The 20,014-nt window shown below is 43.1% G+C and overlaps 1 protein-coding gene across 2 annotated transcripts in view; it reads left to right on the forward strand.

Annotated features, from left to right (window-relative positions):
- Positions 1-8,144: 8,144 nt before the first annotated feature.
- Positions 8,145-20,014, forward strand: part of LRP11 (LDL receptor related protein 11) — a 298,888-nt gene continuing 287,018 nt past the window's right edge. The window contains exon 1 of one of the 2 annotated variants that reach the window (XM_069234298.1): positions 8,145-9,278. In XM_069234298.1, the coding sequence (XP_069090399.1) occupies positions 8,375-9,278 (904 nt within the window). In that variant the 5' untranslated portion in view covers positions 8,145-8,374. The remainder of the gene's footprint in view (positions 9,279-20,014) is intronic. The other variant, XM_069234299.1, reaches the window with a different exon arrangement.

A 20,014-nucleotide genomic window follows, 5' to 3' on the forward strand; every position in this document is an offset into this window, starting at 1 on the left:
GTACCATGTTTACTGGGAGATGTGAGATAACACAGAATAGCATAACACTTGTTATTTTGAATTTAATTTCTCTCCATTTTTTGATTCCAAATGTAAGCTAGTGTGCAAATTGCATCACATGATAGTATTGGAAGTCCTAAATTCGGACATGTACAAATCCCTACTATTCCTAAACTCAGTATGTATGTTTTAGGACAACCAACAAACACTACTTATCCCAGCAACCAAAGGGGTCTGAATGACGTGATTGTATGTTTTGTAAATCGGCCATTGGGGCAAAATAATTACACATGAAAATATCACTAATTGATATTTTTCCTACTTATTTTAATTGTATTTTTATTTCAACAATTAGTTTCTTCTGGAAAACCAAGCACAGTACACAAATGACCCCTTCCTGATTTGCAATTTTGTTTAGTTTTCAGAAACGTATAGGTTTTCGGGTTTCCACATGGGTTTCAAACCTGTTTCCCTCAAATGAGAAGTAGGTTAAACTTAGGTGAACAGGGAATTTTGACTACTGATTACAAAAATGCAAAAAGTACGGTAAAAAATGGTTTTCATTTACAAATCTGCTTGTTCCTGAAAGCTGTCAAGGTGCTGATCTTAGCACAGAAAACATTTTATTGATCTCCACAATCTTCTAAACCACTCCCAATACAGATTCCAAGGCAATCCCAGCACAGAGACAGCACTTATCACCACCACAGATGAGATCTGCATCAATCTAGACTGAGAAGAAACTGCCGCACAGGTACTGCAGGAGCTGTCTGTACCATTTGACACTGTGCAACACACCCCACCCTCCTCAAAAGATTACACGATACAGGCATCCAAGGCCCAGCCCTCCAATGGATTTGCTCCTTCTTCACAAGGAGATCACAGTGAGTCAGGCTGCCACCCCCTCACCCCCGCACACATCAGAGTCCAAGGACTTGATCTGTGAAGTCCCTCAACCCCATCCTGTTCAACATTTACCACTTATGGAAGTCATTAGATCCCACACTACAGCCATAATCTCTTACACCAAAGGCACCCAACTCATCCTCTCTATGGCAGACAAATCCTCCACAACCAGATCCAACTTCACCAAATGCATGATCCTCTGTAGCAGAATGGATGAGAACCAACTGTCTGAAACTCAACACAGATAAGACAGAAGTGCTGATCTTTGGGAACAAAATTCTCCCTGGGACTCCAACAGGCGGCCACCAGAGCTTGGTCCTACTCCATCACCCACCAACCACCCACGCACCTGTGAATCATATTAGATAAACTCAACATGGCTGCAAAGGTGAATGCAGATAGCTCTTCTAGGTTACACATGCTACGCATCCTTAAAACAATCTTCAAATGGATTCTGAAGACCACCAGACGAACCGTCACTCAAGACCTAATCACTAGCAGAATTGACTACAGCAACTCCAACCACCTCCTCCACCTTCTTCAGACCATCTAGATCACTGCTGCTAGACTCATTCTGGAACCTCCCTCTGTGCACCCACATCATGCCTCACCTCGGAGATCTTCACTGGCTGCCGATACACAAACTACTCACACATGCACACAAGACACTAAACAACATTGGACCAGTATACCTCAATTCTGGGGACACTTCCACCAGCCCACCAGACACCTATGCTCTGCCTCAACCTCTCTTACACACATCATGCATCCTCAGAAGTAGATCAGTAGGGCTAGCCTTCTCATACCTCGCATCCAAAACATGGAATTACCTCCCTCTGCACCTAAGGACATCCTCCTCACTTCCAGAATTCCACAAGAAACTAAAGACCTGGCTCCTCAATCCTGCAGATGACCTTCACACCTGCTACAGCAACTGGATAGCCCTTGGTGATTAGTCGCGCTTTACAAATCCCTATGACCAAACATAACATGCCATATTTATGTGAAAAACATACTCTTGGTTGTCCAGCCCTTTTTCCCCACGTTTGCAACAAAAACAATTGTATTTGTGAGTTTTCTTAGTGCCTTCCAGTGGAATAAAAAATGTCTAGCTGTTGCGTCAAGAATTTTTCAATTCTATTAAGGACACAGAGGCAAGGATTATGCTTCTCTTTTTATGTTTTCAATCTTTAGCAGCCAATTAGAAAACAAAACAAAACATCACTTCCTGTGACACAGAATCACATGACTACCATTGAGCCTAGTCTTATTTAAACCCCTTAGGGATACAACTCCTCCTCTTTCTTTGCGAGAGCCCAATAACAGTAAAAAGTCTCAAGAACAATCCCTAACAAGAGAAAAAAAATGCAAACCACACAGGACCACAACGATCCACCGAAGATCCAACCAGCAAAGGGACCAAACAACAGAGATCTCCGATGACAGGAAAGACATCAACTCAGAAGAATCAGGAGTCACTTGTCTTCATTGCCTAGGAATAAACAAATAAATCGAGCCATAAACACTGTACTATACCCTTTGGCATTACATATCATTTCAAAAGGGAGGGTAAGAAAAGGAGCACAACATGAAATCGAGACATATCAATAGCATGTGTGATACAATTATACAAAAACACTTTTCTAAGAGAGGGATAATCCTTGCCTCCATGTCCTTAATAGAATTGAAAAATTCTTGAGCCAACGGCTAGAAATCTTTTTATTCTATGTCAGGACCGGAGGCTCCGATTATGCTAGTTTAAAGCTGATCTAGAACAATTGTTGCGATGCCTAAAATGGGCTTGTAGTAAAAATCTTTAAATGTAGACTCAGACGGCCAGTCAGCCGCTCTCAAAATGTCCTCTAGGAGAGAGCCAAAAGAAAACGCCTTAGAAGCCATGGCGCCTCTCGCAGAGTGAGCCCCAAACCGAGTGATATCAATGCCCACCTCACTCATAAGCCACAGCATCCATCTAACCAGGGTGGCTGAAGATACTGGGCGGAAAGGCTTTAGTAAAGAAATGAATAACTGACCGCCCATGTCAGAGCGAAATTCTGCTATATTTACCTCGTAATCTTTTAAACATTGCACAACACACAACTGACAATTATCCGGAAAACTATGATAAAACACAGACCTAGTATTACGTTTGGTGCGGCAAGAAATAGTAAAGGATACTCCCTCAGGAGAAAAAACACTACCTGAGAGGTCTAAAGCCCTTACATCAGAAACTCGTTTACATGATACCAAACACAACAGCATAGTAAGTTTAGCAGAGAGCTGCTTCCTGAAAAGGTATTTATTGGCCGGCCAAGATTATAAAAAAACGTAATACAATATTAACATTAGAATAGCGTAGTTGAGGAGCATTAGAAAAATGAATCCCTCGAAGGAGTTTACACACAATCGGAAGCGATTGGCTTCCCTTCGACAGGAACATGACTTGCTGAGATGGCTGATCTGTAATTATTAACAGATCTGTAGGCCATACCTGAAGCAGCCACATGAGATAAGAAAATTGAGTATCAAAGAACAATCAGCTGAGAATGGATCAATACATCGTTCACTGCACCAAGTACGCCAGCATTTCCAAGAGGATGCGTAACGCTTGTGAGTGCTAGGGGCCCAGGATCTCGCGATGAAATCATGAGATTCGCACAAAAGTCCTGAGAGCGACCATCGTTCCTTGAAATCAGGGAGTGAGATTGTACTAGAGGATAGGGAAGACCCATGGGTCTAGTAATAGGTTCTAACGATGTGGAAGTATAACTGGAGGAGAGCAGGTCATCTCTAGAGCTACAGGGAACCAGGCTTGAGCACTCCAGAGGGGAGTCACAAGTACCAGCTCTGCTGTCTGACGATAAACCTGAGTCAGAACTCTGGAGATCATCATGAATGGAGGAAAAGCATATCCCAGGAACTGAGACCAGTTCTGCGAAAATGTATTGGTTGCCTGAGCCTCCGGATCCAGGTGCCAGCTGAAAAAACGAACCAACTGCCGGTTGAGGCGAGACGCCAAGAGGTCTATTGCAAACAGGCCCCATAGGCATTGGAGAGAATGAAATATTCTCGGGTGAAGTCTCCAATCACTAAAGTCCTGAAGGTAACGAGACTGCCAATCGGCCACTGTATTGGTCTGACCTGGGAGATACTCTGCTACTACCGGAATCCGATGTTGAAGGCAAATGCCGAAAGTCCTTGGCAATCTCCACTAGGAGGTGAGATCTTGTTCCGTCAGCCTATTGACATAACAGACTGCTGAAATGTTGTCCAGCCGGAGAAGGATGCAACAATTGGACTTCTCCAGGGAGAGGCTGTGAATCGCAACTGAACCTGCCAAGAGTTCCAAACAATTGATGTGAAGGTCCAGCTCCGCCCTTGACCAACGACCTCCGTAATTATCGAGCCGCATCGGGCTCCCCAGCCCCAGCGTCTGCCATTGGATTCGATCACGATCTCCAGAGACAAGCCAAAGATCTCTCTGCCATTCCAAGCATCCATATGATTGAGCGCCAATGGATTTCGGTCCTGGTCTCGAATGAGAGGAGAACTAGGGCAGAATAGCTGAGGCCCTTTTGGAGATGGGAGATCTTCAGATGTTGAAGGACCCGATAATGGAAGGGACCCTGAAATATAGCCTGAATGGATGAGGAAAGGAGGCCCACCATCTGAGTTAGGCATCTCAAAGATACCATCCGTTTGCACAACAACCTCCTCAACTCCTTCTTTATTTTGCGGACTTTGGAGGGAGGAAGTATCATTTGAGCTAGGACAGAGTCTACGTGACAGCCCAGAAACTCCAATCTCTGGGAAGGAACCAGGGTGGACTTCTGACTGTTGATAATGAAACCCAAATCCTGAATGAGGGAAATTGCCCACTCCAGATGGGTCATCAGAAGAAGAGGGCACTGAGACATGATGATAAGGTTGTCGAGATATATGATCAGATGAACCCCTTTGGCCTGAAGGTGTTCTGCAACTGGACACATCACCTTTGTGAAGGCCCAAGGTGCTGAAGACAAGCCGAAAGGAAGAACCTTGTATTTGTAACAACGGCCTTGCCATAGGAACTGCAGAAATCTCTGATGAGGAGGGAAAATAGGAATGGTTAGGTAAGCATCTTTTAAGTCCATGCGAACGATCCAATCTTTTTCTCTTAGGATGTCCCTTAGTAAGTGTATGCCCTGCATTTTGAAGTAGCGGTAAATGATCCAGCCACTGAAACCTTTTAGATTTAGGACCAGTCGGGAACTTCCGCCCTTTTTTTCTACCAGAAAAATCAGGCTGAGAAAACCGTGAGAATGAGGATAGGAGGCCATTATGGCCCCTTTTGGCTAGAAGAGCTGTGACATCCAATGAGATGAACTCCCAATCTTGTAGGGAAAAATACATTTCAGGAGAAAATATCCGCTGAACAGGGTAATCGTAAAATTCCAGTTTGAAACCCTGGATAGACTCCATAGAGTCCTGAGTGATCTTTTGCCAGTTGTGAACAAACAAAGCTGTTCTGCCCCCTTGAATCACTTCTGAAAACGAAATAAGTCTCACCTGTAGTATTGGGCTCCTGATAGGTGGTGTAGGATCCCTTAGATTTTCCTCTCCGGAATCGATTGCGACCACCACGGGACCTGGTGGGATAGAAGGTGGTTGGGGAATCCTGATATCCCCCCGTGTTGTTGGTAGGAACCTCGTGGGGGCTTTGATAATAATGACGGCCGGAGGCTTACCCTCTGTAGCGTCCAGCCCTGGAAAAAAGAGGGTGAAGAACCTTTTTAATGGAGCCCTGGGCCTTGTCAAGGTTGGCATAAGTGGAGGCGAATTTCGAAAGTTCCTTTGAAAAGGAGAGCCAAAAAGCAGTCCCTGCGCCAAAGGACCTGATTCAGACGAGACCAGATCAGTCAGTTTAGGATCCATCTTGATTAAAATGGAGTGTCGCTGCTCACTGGAGATGGCGCAGTTTGCGTTTCCCAGAAAGCACAAGGCTCTCTGGGCCTAACCAACCAGAACTTGGGGGTTAACAGGAGTACCTGATGCCTTAGCCTGAAAACCCAGCTGCAAGATCTTGGTAAAAGGGCCTGAGACATCCAGGAGTTTGTCCTGACAACCTCGCCAAGCATGATCAATGCCCTTTTTAGAGCCCTTGGAGAATTTCTTAAGATAGGTTACCAGGGTGGGATCTACCGCTGGAGTCTCAGTAACCTTTGAGGGGAACTCAGGTCTAGGACAATCAGACCTCAGCCCAGACCTGACATCTTTGGAACAATGGCGAATGTGGGCCTAAACATACTCGGCCACCTCCGGAGGTGGAGTCCAGGAGGAAGATCTAGGGTGGACAATATCTTCCAGTTCAAAAGTGAATACTTTCCGAGGTTGAGAACACGCTTGAATGTGCCGAGATTTGGCTTTATGCTTATGAGGAGGAGAGTCAGAGTCCTTATCAGGGTTGTTAGAGGAAGACAAAGAATCTGAATTCTCCTTACTCTCATCTCTTAGATGAAGCAATGTGAGGATGAGTAACCGAGCTCCTTAGTCAAGGATTGTACAAGTTGTTCAAAATCAGCTTGGTGAGGGTTTGCAACAGAACTTGAGCCGGCAGGATGCAAAAACGGCAGCTCTTCCTGGCTGCTAGAATGTGGGACCCAGCCCTGCTGCTCAGTGAAACCCACTAAGTGCTGCTTAATCGCTGGCTAGCTTGGACTAAGGCCATGTTGACAGTGTGCCGAACACCAGCATCGAGGGCATAGACAAGGTCTTGCTCAAGCGACCCCCCAGAGTTATCATAAAAGGTACCTTCCCCAGATTCTCCCTCATAACGAGCCATGGTGTAAAGTATCAGGTCACAAATGTGAGAATTTTTTAAATGGGCAGTGGAAACTGCCAATAGGAACTTCAAATGAAGTGGGGAGGAAAGCTGACAACTTCAAAGCAGGCTAATATGCTCAGGGAGGGCCCCTAGCCAGTAGTAAAGTGTGGAGGGAGGCCTGCTTAAATAGAGAAACTTCCACTAACAAAGTGGCATTCCAGCAAGGCAAAGCCTAATAATAAGTATTACAGCCCAATAGCAACAGTCAATCGGGCGTAAGATGGAGAGCTGTGTGAAAAAACCTGCCAGAGACGAAACACGCGTCTCACTCGTGTTCCAAGCCCCAGATGAATAAGTTGAATCAGACCCAAGCACACATGCGAGCAATGCAGACACTCCAAAAATAGAAAGAGGACAGCACGTCAAGCAAGATGTGTTGTCCTAGCTCCCGCTCCACTGTTAATGAAAGGCGAGGGTTAAGGAAACCCTCGCCGGGAGGTAAATGCTCCCACCAAGGATGCGCAAAACAAAAGCGCTATGAGGATCAGCATTGCCTGATCGTAACAGCACAAATGTACAATACAGAAATGCAACAGGAGTGCGGTCTGGGTGAGCGCTTATGAAATTACAAAGGCGCTTGAACGTGACGCGCATCCTGCAGACACATTCAAATATTGATAAAAGACACAACTGGTTGCAAAGCAGCAAAGAAAGAGGAGGAGTTGTATTCCTTAGGGGTTTATATAGGACTAGGCTCTATGGTAGTCATGTGGTACTATGTCACAGGAAGTGATGTTTTGTTTTGTTTTCTAATTGGCTGCTAAAAATTAAAAGCATAGAAAGGGAAGCATAATCGGAGCCTCCGGTCCTGACATAGAATCAATAAAAGCTCTATACCTTTATAATCCCGAAAATGTGATAAAAAATGACTCACATTTGGCCTGCATACATTTTGTTGAAAGAAAATGATGAAAGTCGAACCGCTAATGTGTCCCAAAAATCAAAAAGGGCTCAGCAATGGAGGTGCAAAAGTATCAGCTGTTGTTGAGTAATACAGAAAGACAAATTAATACTTTTTGCTAATTTTTAATGACGCATGTGAAAAATGCAATAACTAAGGTACAAGGTACCATAACAAGACAACGTAGAACGTTTTCAGATATTCAATATCTTTAACATTATTATTGCGTCTACTATTTACTCTCTAATAAAAAAGACAAAGTGCATCAGGGCTGCTGCTCTGTCCTAGGAATGTATTTTTACTCATTAAATGATTCTGTTTTACCGAGTTTTAAATGAATGTTACAGGGGTGCGTCACGCACGCTCTTTGCCCATATGATAAGCTCACACTGAACGATTCAGAGACGTAGGAATAGGTTTTCCACGAATACAATTACAGTATTTCATTGTACTAGATCGTGATTCTATTTCCGGGTCATGGGAAACGGAGCAACACACACTAAAGAGCGAGAGAGAGAGATGCGACCAGCGTCGTGACGTGTTTCTCTGCTTCCCCCTTTTACAGGTGACTGGCATGAACGGCGGACAATAAAATACGGGTCACCGAAATATTAGCAGCATCGGGTGCGGCTCATCCAGTCAATATTCCGTTTTTCTGGTAGCCGCTTATCATAGCAGGTGCGTCTGACGGCGGAGACTGCAGCATGCAGGGGCCGGCGGCCGGCCTGGCCAGCCACCGGCCGGCGCTCCTTCTGTTTATGCTGCTGACCTGGGGACACGGGCAATGCAGGGCATCCGAGGATGAGGCTGCCCCGCTTTCCCAGCTCCGGGCTCAGGTGTCCGGCGTGGAGGAACTATTGGAAGAGTTCCGTCAGCAGCTGCAGCAGCAGAGACAGGGAGAACCCCTGGGCGGCGGGAAGGCTCAGAGCATACATCGTCTGCAAGGGGAGACGCTGAGCCCGGAGGAGGCTCCAGGTTTGCACCACCTGCAGGGTGGGCTTCTGGAGACAGGCGAGGTACAAGGGGTGCCTCAATTTCAGGAAGAGCCACAGACCCCAAATGATGGAAGGGTAGTCCATCGTGTACAAGGGGAGGCACGGAGGCCAGTCGATGTGGAGCAGAGGGGTGGGTCGTCCATGGGTTCCGAAAACAACCTGCAGATCCAAGGGGACAAGCAGGGCCTGTCACATCTGCAACACCTGCAGGGAGAGGGGAGACAGCAGCTGGGCGAGGATGGCTGCGAGGGTCGCTTTACCACCCTGCAGGACTATATCATTCGCACCAAAGACTCGCTAGCTGCCGGAGCCACGTTTCTAGCCGCCCCCGGAGGTGTGTCGACCTGGCATCAGTGCATGGGGGCATGCTGTGAAGAGCCACGCTGCTCTGTGGCCGTGGTGGAGCTTTCCACCTCTTCCAGCCACCAGCATGTCCCCACCCTGAGCTGCTACCTCTTCGATTGCATCTACCGGGGCCACAGCGTCTGCACGTTCTCATTACATCGTGGCTACAACAGCTTTACCAGCCCCAGGGTCAACGAGAGTGCCACCCACCAGAGAGAGCCTGCCAGCAACGCACTGCAGAGACTGGCACTGACTGCAGAGCAGGAGGGTAAGTGCAACCAGCTGCTGAAAGCAAAACTTAACACATGTATCAGAGCAAACGCCAGTGTTGGAGGTTAGACGTTGAGAAATGGACTAAATGTCTACATATGTTAACAGAAATTTCCATTGAGGGTGGGGGTCTTAGTAAAAGCTTTTTATCTACGATTTGTATGTAGATGACACAGACTCACAATTTGGCCATTAAAAGTAGGTGGCATCAGATTGTTCCAGCTGTAGCACATTTTAACATGGTACAGTTCCTTCTATAGTCGTGGACCAAGTAAGCTGTTTTTAGGCCTTGTTTGACTTCAGCTGTCGCCAGACATTATATGATCATCTGGAAAGGGCGTTCAGCAGTATTCCCAGGAGTGGGGATTTGGCTCAGCCCATATGTTGATAGCCGAAGTACATGTTGTCATTAGGCAAAATTTGTCTTCTTCCACAAAAATGCCTACACTCCACACAGCTGTTATTGTGTTTATTTATCCAGGTTCCTCAACCAGCAGCAGTAAGGCTGTCTGATCTTGAACAGTCAGGGGCACACACATGGTACAGTAATGGTGTTAAAATGTCTTAGACTGGACTACTGAAATCATGCGATTTTGCTGCTGTGACGCTTTCCACATAATAATGGATTTGCCATATAAATCATCACCTGCTTAATTTGCACATCTGTCGAGAAAAAATTGTTTATAGCTCAAACAGATAAAAAAATTACAAAATAATGAAGCTATGCAGTCTCAAAATGTGCAGAGTTGCACAGTATAATTTGCCTTTTCTTGTCATATAATTTAGTCACCCCTGTGCAATAATTTACCCCCTCCACCCGGGTCTCATAATTCCAGTGTGAATGGATGTTTATTTTTTTATTCTAGGAGTAGCACATATTGGAGGAAGGCAATCATTAACTTCAGAGTCCGTTTGATCTTAAGGAATCTGGCGGTCCTGGGCTCAAAATATTTTGGGGACACCTTTTTAGGACAACTTTCAATTTTATTACTCCTCTTTCTGTGAATTCAAGTCCTAGGTTGTCTAACAATATCGAATTAGCAAATAAACGTGAACTAGAGAGAATGTTCACTTTCCTGGGTTGGGACGAGGGGGGCTTGGAAGGTTGGATTCTGGGCAATTGGCCAATTTGCCCATGACTTAAAACAGTGGTTCCCAACCTTTTGACTTCTGTGGACCCCCATTTTATCAATACTGGAGCCCGGGGACCCCCACTGAATCATTATTGGAACACTGGGACCCCCAAGGAGTCATTACTGATAGCTGGGACCTAATATTATTATATTTTTTAAGCAGCCGCGGACCCCCTGAGGAGGCTTCGCGGACCCCCAGGGGTCCCCGGCCCACAGGTTGGGAACCACTGACTTAAAACATCTTTGTTAAGAGTGCAGTTTCTTTTCTGTTCGAGAGCCCTGGGATCCAGTAGTTTACACTGTTGTTTTCGGTCTGTCTTGCCAGTTCAAAGGGCGCTTTACCTTATGCAATCAACAAATAAGAACTTTCAGAGTCCTACTGAGTGGCTTAGGCTCTATCCACATATTGATACCGCTGATTACAGGCTTTGATTGAGTCAAATTTATGTGCTTTCCTGTATTGCACTTTTTGGCCTGTGGCAAAGCTTACGCTAGATATAGCAGGGCTAAGTTGGTTATTGTGGCAAGCCAATGATCATGGCTATAGGTCTGACATGTTAATAATGAAATGTTATGATAAAGGCACTAGGCCTGACATAGTTATTTTGAAAATCATATATTATAGTTAAAAGGCATTTAAGTTTGGAATGTTATTACTCTCTTTTGAAGACTTCAGACTGGTATTTTGTTATATGGAATCGCACACATTAAGCAATGGTTTTGGGGTTGGGCATGCAGTGTGACAAAATCGTGGATACAGAAGGTTTGCTCTGTGACTGAATATCCTTGTTAGGCCGTTGTAGGAGAAAGAGTATTTTGTTCAGCCAACTGTAATTTATTTTTTATACCTTTCTAACGAGTGTGTCTGATGGTTGCCTTGTGGAAAAACTTGCGCTCAAACCTGTACACCGGATTTAGTTATGGTAACAAGCTATTCACCTGTTTTATGCACTGGAAACATTGTGTGATGCCATAGGTGTGGTCTGCGTATTATGACAAAGGCAGTTAGTCTTGTTTATTAATTGTGAGATGCATATGTTAAAGCCAGTCATTTCATTTCAGTAAGCCTTTATCATTTGGTTGTTATCACATTGTGTTACAGGCCCTAGGCAATTTGTTAAGGATGGATTGTTATTAAACAGTGTGAGGCCTGTAGCCAGGTATTTTGTTACATGAAATTTCACAGATTACTGTAGTACGCAAACATTTTGGTGTTGGTGATCCATCCAAACAGATGGTGGGGATAAAAGATATGATTTACAATAATCCTTGGTAGGCCATCTCAGGAGAGATTGTATTTTGCAATGCCAACTGTAATTTTGGATACATTTATGCTTTTATGACGGCTGCCTTGTAGAAAGCATATGCTCAGTACAGTACGCCTCAGCTGGTTATGGTGAAAAGCCAACGATAACAGCTACAGGCCTGTTTGGTTCAATACAAAAAATATTTATTTCGGTCTTGTCTGTTTATAATGAAAAGTTAAGATAAACGCATTAGGCCTGACTTATTGTTTATGTAAAGCATATGTTAAATTCAATAGACATTTAAGGGTGGATTGTTGTTTCTGTATAATAAATCCTACAGATAGCCATATTTTTATATGAAATATTACGGACTGCCACTGTAGGGAACAAATATGGTGTTGGTTACTGACTGACAAATGATAGGAGGAGAAGATTTGCACTAAAATAATTCTTGCTAGAATCTCTTCTTAGCTGCTTGGCAGCATCTAGTAATACAAAAATAAGTAATCCATACATACAGAAATATACATCCATATGGATGCGCAGAGCACCTTTGAGTCATCTCTGTTCTGACGTCTGTCTGTCATTTACACAATGCTTCCATCTATGAAAGGGATGTTGCATGGGTCAGTGGATCAGTGTATGTGAGGCATCGGCTCTCTTGTCCTTTAAATGGCTTAATTTCCGATCACGTGTACATCCACATGAAAAAAAGTGCTTCAGTTTTTGGGGTGGCTTGGACAGTCCTTTTAATTTAGAGTTTTCCCCTTTTTATAGTTCCCTTTTCATTTCTTTCTTCACCTCTTTTAATTGCAATGTTTCTTAAGAGGGTACCTACAGCTTCCTAGTCAGTAGTAAAGGGTCCCTTGCTTGCCGCTCATTTTATTTTTATATGCAGTATGCATCATCCCAACTGACCGCTTATTCTAAACCAGGAGACCAGTGCTAGCGCGCCTGGTCCTTAGTAAGTAAACTTACAAGGGGACACGTATAGGTCGATTAACCTTTTAATTTGCATGGAGTATCCTAGCTAGGCTGATGGCAGTCACACTAAAAATTAATACACAATTCCATAAACATTAGTCATCAACGTTAATGAATCAGAAACATAACACCTCATGACCCTCTGGTCATGAATAACCACAACTCACTATACGTTTTAGTAGTTTTATTCCCTATTTAGTTACAATACTAATTCATGAAAACGAATTCAATTTTATTCACGCCAGCAAATCCGTATTAATTCATTAGAAGGCGTCAAAAACATAGTCTAATCAAAACTTGCATCAGAGTACATTCTAAAGCAGTAGCATAAGTCAATAATCGAATCAGGGATGAATAAGTCAGCATGAGTAGCAGAGTTCAGCAAATCAGTTTGTCAATGTCATAAGGTAGGAACCTCACCTAACCCAGATTAGCATCATCATGTGGGACTTCATGCGAAAACAGTTTGGACTATGAATTTGGAAAACATCTAGCTAAGAGAAAAACTATTAAACAGCGAAGTTGGTACCTTGAAAGAAAAGGCACAAAAGTTGATTCAGTCACATTGTCATATCTACCTATCCTCGTTATGGATCAGCAACAAGTCAGTTTTCGTCCTCATGTCATCAATCGATCAGCAACACATTAGGCTCTCAAGAGCTTGTGCCCAATGACAGAATTTCGAATCGCCTTGACATCTCACTCCATCCGTCTCATTTCCTTACTCATCTCAGGTCGCATCTTTTCATCTCCTCTGAAGTTTTCCGCCTTTGTAATGGCATTATATCAAAGTCGCCAGACTATCCCCCAGTTCCTAATTGGTCAATTAATCACAAGTTATGACTGATCAATTGCATTTTTACTCCAAATCTATAACTTTTAATATTGTACACTTCTCATATTGTTGATTGGTTCACTTTGCAATGTCCTCCTCATCCGGCTCGTCGGGTATCGAAAATGTTGCATCTTCTTCTCCAGTCAGTGTCTCTATTGTTCGAGTCCTGGGAAAGTACGCTCTGAGCGCTTTACACAGTAGTTGATACATTCTGGTTTCCATCGTCTCCTGTCTGTCGGTTCATGCAGAGCTTCAGCTAGACAATTTTTATTAAACAATGAGCAGTTCATGGTTAATCTGATTTGTCAGCATCTTCTATTTTAACGTTAATATTCAGCTTCTGCACGAGGCCTGGAAAAACTAGGCCACGACTTTGGCTAAGTTAAGCTCTACAATGTAATGCAAAACACAAGTTATATATATCAGTATGACATACTACTACGTCATTTCTATACGTTTTTCTATATTTCAAATATGCTATTCATTCTATTAGTACATTCGTGAATCTTGGTGATCGTTCTCCGAGGGCACATTTTCAAACGTGCACATTATTTTTCTACATTAATCTTTTTCTACAGTTTTCATTATTCAAGATGCATAAACATTCATTAATAATTAATTAATACATTTGCTTTAACACCAGTATGGAATGCTGTGGTCCATTGCGTATCATTGTTTTACCATTACAAGATGGCCGACACTTTGTTTCTAATGTGGTGGCTGTGCTTGATTGTTAAAACAATGCTAAACGATTTAAAATACTTCTGTAAGATGGACATCCCCCTGCTATGTTTAGTTATTTATTTCAAGCATACATTCCCTGTATAGGCCGCAGCTTGTTTCCTTTTATTCTAGTTGTTTTCTTTAGTTTATCTTGCATATGTTGTTGAGTTTGTGTGTGTTTTTTTTTATTTTATTTATTTTTTATTGTGGTTTGTCAGAAGGTGAATGCAAGAATGAGTTATTGGATGTATGAATGGATGCATGAGTGCATGTGTGATGAGTTATTCAGGCCTTAAGTCATCAGTTACGGCCCTTTCATTCATAAGCCAAACCCATTTGCATTGCCAATGCTTGTTGAAAAAGAGACATGCACAGTGTCCCAAAAATATACTTTTAGAAGACAGAATTTCATATTTTCCCAAGCATTGTGTGTGTACTGTATGCAGTGCGTAGGACGGATAGGTTTGTAAACAAACACGCATCACTCGGTGTCTTAATGTTTTTTTATGCAAAGGCAGAAAAAAGGGCGGCATATGCAAAGGTATGGTATTGAGCATCAAATGATCGGTGACTTGTGTCATATCCACCTGAGATTTTAGTTTTAGTCTGCTTAAAACTTTTGCGTGTTTTCACTTTTTGTAATATTGCTTGTATTTTCACCCTCCAGTCTGCCGGACGTATTTACTGTGTGGTGGTGCCTGTGTTGGCCTCTAATCACCTATGCTTTAACTGTCCAGTGAGGAGCTCTAAATCAGAAAAGAGGATAGCAAAGCCAGTTTTATTGATACTCGTGTTACAGAGCTGCCTTTTCAGTGGAAGGGCAATACTTGACAATAAAATGCAAAAAATAAATCAAGCAGATGAATAGTTTAAAAGGAAACCACTTAATATTCTCCAGGAAAATATTACGTTTTGTAGAGCTCTGTGTATCGCCTTTTGGTTTCTTCAGAACGCAACCGAGTGAAGTTGATAGGGAATGCTGTCTGTATTCTTCTTTGCAGGTTGAGTTCATTTGAAGACAACCCTGAACGTTTGTGTTTTCAGGCCCTTCCTGAAAAAAAGTTTGGCTGTGCATTCAGACTTTGATCCAGTGTGTTCCACAGTTTAGGGCCTGGATCTCCCAGGGCTATGCCCCCATGCTCAATCCAGTTGATTCATCTTTGGGTAATGCATATTGAGTGCAGGGCCCTCTTCAGCGTTAAGGGCCATATGTACAAACACATTTTCCCATAGACACAGAATGGGTAAAACCCTTTCATACATCTGGCCCTAAGTGAGGTGTCAGTCTTCTTGGTAGTTATCTGGGACCTTTGGCCTTCGAAGCCTTGTGGACAAAACAGATTACTTTAATTGTGATATTTGTCTCTCTTGGGGCCAGTGTAGCACTTTCAAGGCAGGCTTTGTATGTTAGCACCTCATCCGGTTCGGACAGAGTTTGGCTTTCTGGTTTTGGAGGTCTCATTCTTTGTAACACTTTTTTGGGGGGGATTGAGATGTATTTTGTGTTGCAAATGTAGTCTTGCCTTTGCTAGGGTTCTTGTCAGCCCCACACGGAAGTTGTTTAGAGAAATGTCATGACTCTTAGAAAAAAGGAGAGTTGCAGGTGTACTCGCCTACCCACTGCGATAACTTGGTTCACGAATACAATGATTTTCAAGTTCCTAACTCAAAGGAGTGGTAAGCAAATGTATTGTCCAAAAACAGCAATGGGACAAGACTTGTCTTTGACGTTGAAATAATAAACATCAATAAACACAATGAAAAGAGTGGGTGGAGTATTAAAACTAAATTTTACATTTTGATTCAGGCTTTTCAGATAGTTTAAGATGCAGGTTTTTAGGTTCTGCAACTGTTGGTTTACATATTCTACTGTTGTTGATATATATATATATATATATATATATATATATATATATTTTAATTGCTAGCAGTCGTGCTTATCATGAAAACAAGAGCTCAATATTTCAAAAAACATTTGTGCAGGAAATGTCAAATGCCTCTATCCCTACTGTCTGTCTGTAGTCTATGACCATACACTGTTTTAGAGGGCTAGTGTATAGCAGCTGCCGTTCACCTTGCATTCACATTATCTTTAACAGTGTAGTCTCGGAATATACTAACATAATTTTTGCATTACGCATGGATTTTGGTCCCTGGTTATTAGCGCAGATAGGGATTTGAATTTCCCCACCCCCAGGTTTAATGTACTCCGCTTTCAATATGTAAATGATTTGAACTTTTGCCAGGGACTATAAAGAATTCTCAGCCAATTGGAAACGAGAAGCAGTTCACTTTGTGTCAGTGCACAGGTTGATTTGATATTTCTGTCGCTTGCTGATATGTTGCCTTGTCTGCCAGATAAGTAATAGCTCAAAATAGCACACTGGCACACACTGTCCCGCAAATCTGTCGCAGAGCAGGAGGTGGCAGATGAAGGGGTCACAGTTTGATGACAGAGGTCCCCATGCTGGATTAATCCCAGAAAAATGTTTGTTAAAAGCATTCAGTGCCTTGCGTGGACTGCCTTGTTTTTTTTGTTATGTATGTGAATCTAGCTGTGTCTCTATTTTGGCCTGAAATTATGCTAACTTATCACAGAAGAGCGTACAGGGTAGCATCACGATGCTTTGTACTGCATATTTCTTAGAAATTGCAGCCACTTATGTTTGTTGCGATCTGTCATTCGGGCTACGCCCAAGGCGTATTTGGTTCTAGAGATTATTACCCAAGAGGGAGTAAACAGACAAGACAAGGGAACAAATGCAGTCACAAATCATTCTTTTCATCTCTCCTTTTATGCACCCTGGAAAAATAAGTTTCACTCTTGTTTTCGCCGTATCCACAAAGAATGTGTAGAACAGCAAGTGCTTTGATTGGTATCTCTCCGCGCGTCCCATATGGTAAACAGTTTATTATTATTTTTTTATTTTGGGATATATTAGCACCTCTACACGTATAGCATTTCATTGAAAAATAACATTTATTTGGTTTGTTAATTGATGTGGTAATTTTGTAGCTATCAAAATATACATGGTGAGGTTTCAGGGCGAATGAGGGGGGTTCAAGCTGAGCAGCCAAAGCAATGGAAAAAGGACAGGCTAACAAGGCGAGTCCTTTTTCCATTGTTTGAAAATGTGACTTTCAAGTACTTATTTGAGACCAGAGCATCCACACAGCATGTGTGATGATTTTTTTTTTGGTTGGGGGACTATGCATTACACTAGTTGGCACCTTTTAAAACCCTTGTACGCTGACGATATCACCCTCTTTCTTTGGGACCTAGCCTGAATGACATATTGCAAGAGTTTGTCTGGTTTGGTGGGCTGTCAGGTATCCACATCAGCTGGGAGAAGTCCTAGGGTTTTCCCCTCATGCAGGCCACCAAACCTTTCACTTCAGATTTCCCACTCCAATGAAATCCCTGGGAAGGTAGGAGAAATTACACTCCAAATATAGGCCTCCCTCTCTACACTCACTGACCAAATTACTTGTCGGATTTCCATACCATTGTCGCTAGCAGGGTGTATCACCTTAATGAAGATTGTGTTCCTGCCCAAGTTAATGTACCTCTTTCTAAACATACCTCTCCTGTTAAATCAGTCTTTATTTCGCACACTGACAACACAGTTGATTTGACTAGCCTGGGCCGCGAAACAACCTTCACACTGTCTTTTAAGGAAGGTTGTTTTAAAGCCCCAATATATGGAACTTTATTATTTGTGCACCCAAGCTCATCATGCCATTCATTATTTTCGCCCACCCCGTTTCTCCCTTATGTAGTTGTAGAACAAGGCTACATGGCATAGATTCTTCCTGCATCATTCATGGGTGTCCCCTCCGGATACCCCTTGGTAGCCTCATCCACAGTTGCGTGTACTTCTGGTGCATGACGAAGATTATACAGCAAACTGGGCAACAAAGTTCTGTGCTCCCCTCTGCTCCCACTGGAATATCACCCCTTGCTGCTGGTCACACATAAAACCCTGTACAGGCTCCAATTCAAACATCGTAGTTTTATTCATTGAGGAGATCTATGTAGTGATGTTCTGTTTATCACACAGGCTGAGTACATAGGGGACATGCTGGTCTCTCCTCCAGATGTATTCATGTTTATCTGCTTGAAATACAATTCCTAGCAGACTTTCCAGCCGAATCTCCTACATTCCCCACACTCCACAGCATGCGTCAGGCTGCCAATACTTGACACTTTGTCTTATCTTTGTACCATTTAGCCCAAGCAGAATCTTTAGGCTGTTGTGGGCCAGTGCAGCAGCAGTGGGACTGTAATGATATGTGAATTTTGACCACTGACTCCACGTTGCCTTTAGCCTAGCACTACACTGTCACATTAGTGACCGCCAGCTTCCCTTTGTGTATTGACTTTATCTTAGCATTAAAAACTGCTACGTTAAAAGCTGCAAGTAGTTATCCACGTTGTACAATGTGCGCATGTTTTTATTCTTCATGTTGTTTCACACAAAGGGCATATGCTGATAAAAATGTACTCAGACGGCAGGTAACGGACTTGTTTTTAATTGGCACCTTGGGATTGTTGCCATGTCCTGATGTGTTATTTTCAAAGCAGGCCTAAAGCAATCATTATTTTTTTGAATAAATAAACTTCTGCAGGGAAAGGGAAGTTCTAGACTTTTCCTTTCTTGTTTGTTCAAAGTATAAGAGGCTGAGACCAGATGGACCGGGGACAGAGAGTGTTTGCAGATCTCAGGCACACCCAGGATGCTGGAGTGTGCCATCCTTCCCGTGAGGATAGTTGATCTCTCTCTCTCCTCAATCGATTCTGGGATCTGATGCTGAATAGGAGGGAGATGAATCAGTGATGCCCTTTTCTCATGGTAATGCATATATTTTTAATTCATTATTTGATTTGCATTATAGTGTAGATACATATATTTGCTGTGTTAATTACAGTGGAGAATCTTTTGTTTCATTGCTGTGACCATTTTTGAACGTGTGCTTTCAGCATGCTAATCTCCTTTTAGGAACCTTCAATATTGAAATAATAAATGTCTTCTTTGGACTAATAAGCACATTCCAGAGATTTTTGTCAGTGCATGAGTGTTTCAGCTTGGTCATTAGTGAAGCAAAACAGGGACAGGGAACTAGGTATGGTGCTCACTGATGAGCTGTGGCGTTACTGCTGCACACAGAGAGCGTCTATTGCGTCCAGTAGTAGACTCAGAATTATACATTATAATTTCCTCGACCGGGAATACTAAACTTCTGTCAAGCTGCATAATTTTGGTCTCTGGTTAGATGATTGCAGCACCAGATGCGGGATGGCAGGTGCAGACATCTTCATCTAGCCTGGTCTTGTGGGGCAGATGCAGTTCTACTGGCAAGAGGTGCAAGCTTCTCTCTCCATTAGAGGAGAAGAGCTCCCATTGGACCACCCCCTAATGGCTCTTCTCTGGTACGTCCAATCAATCAGACGGGATTGATACAGCGTGACTAATCACTTGCGAGGGTATCCTGGTGTTGAGAACATAGCTGCTAATGGTTTCAGTTGATCTGCTGAGGCTTGAGCCCTTGCCTGAATTCCAGAAAAGAGGATGAGGTCCATAGGTGAAGGGGGAGGTTGTTCCAGGATTTTGCTGGAAGGTAGCAGAAAGAACATCCTCTGCTGTTGCTTTGACAGAATGGGGATAGAGGTGTGTGCGAGGGAGAGGAAGTGGAGTGCAGGTGTCTGGAGGGTTGGTGGAAGTACTGGCTGTGGTTGATGTGTGCTAGTCCTTGATTGTAAAACGCCTTGTAGGTATTTATCAGCATTTGTAATTGACATTTCTTCTGACTG

This window comes from Pleurodeles waltl, chromosome 5, assembly GCF_031143425.1.
Source record: "Pleurodeles waltl isolate 20211129_DDA chromosome 5, aPleWal1.hap1.20221129, whole genome shotgun sequence".
Classification (NCBI taxonomy): Eukaryota; Metazoa; Chordata; class Amphibia; order Caudata; family Salamandridae; genus Pleurodeles; species Pleurodeles waltl.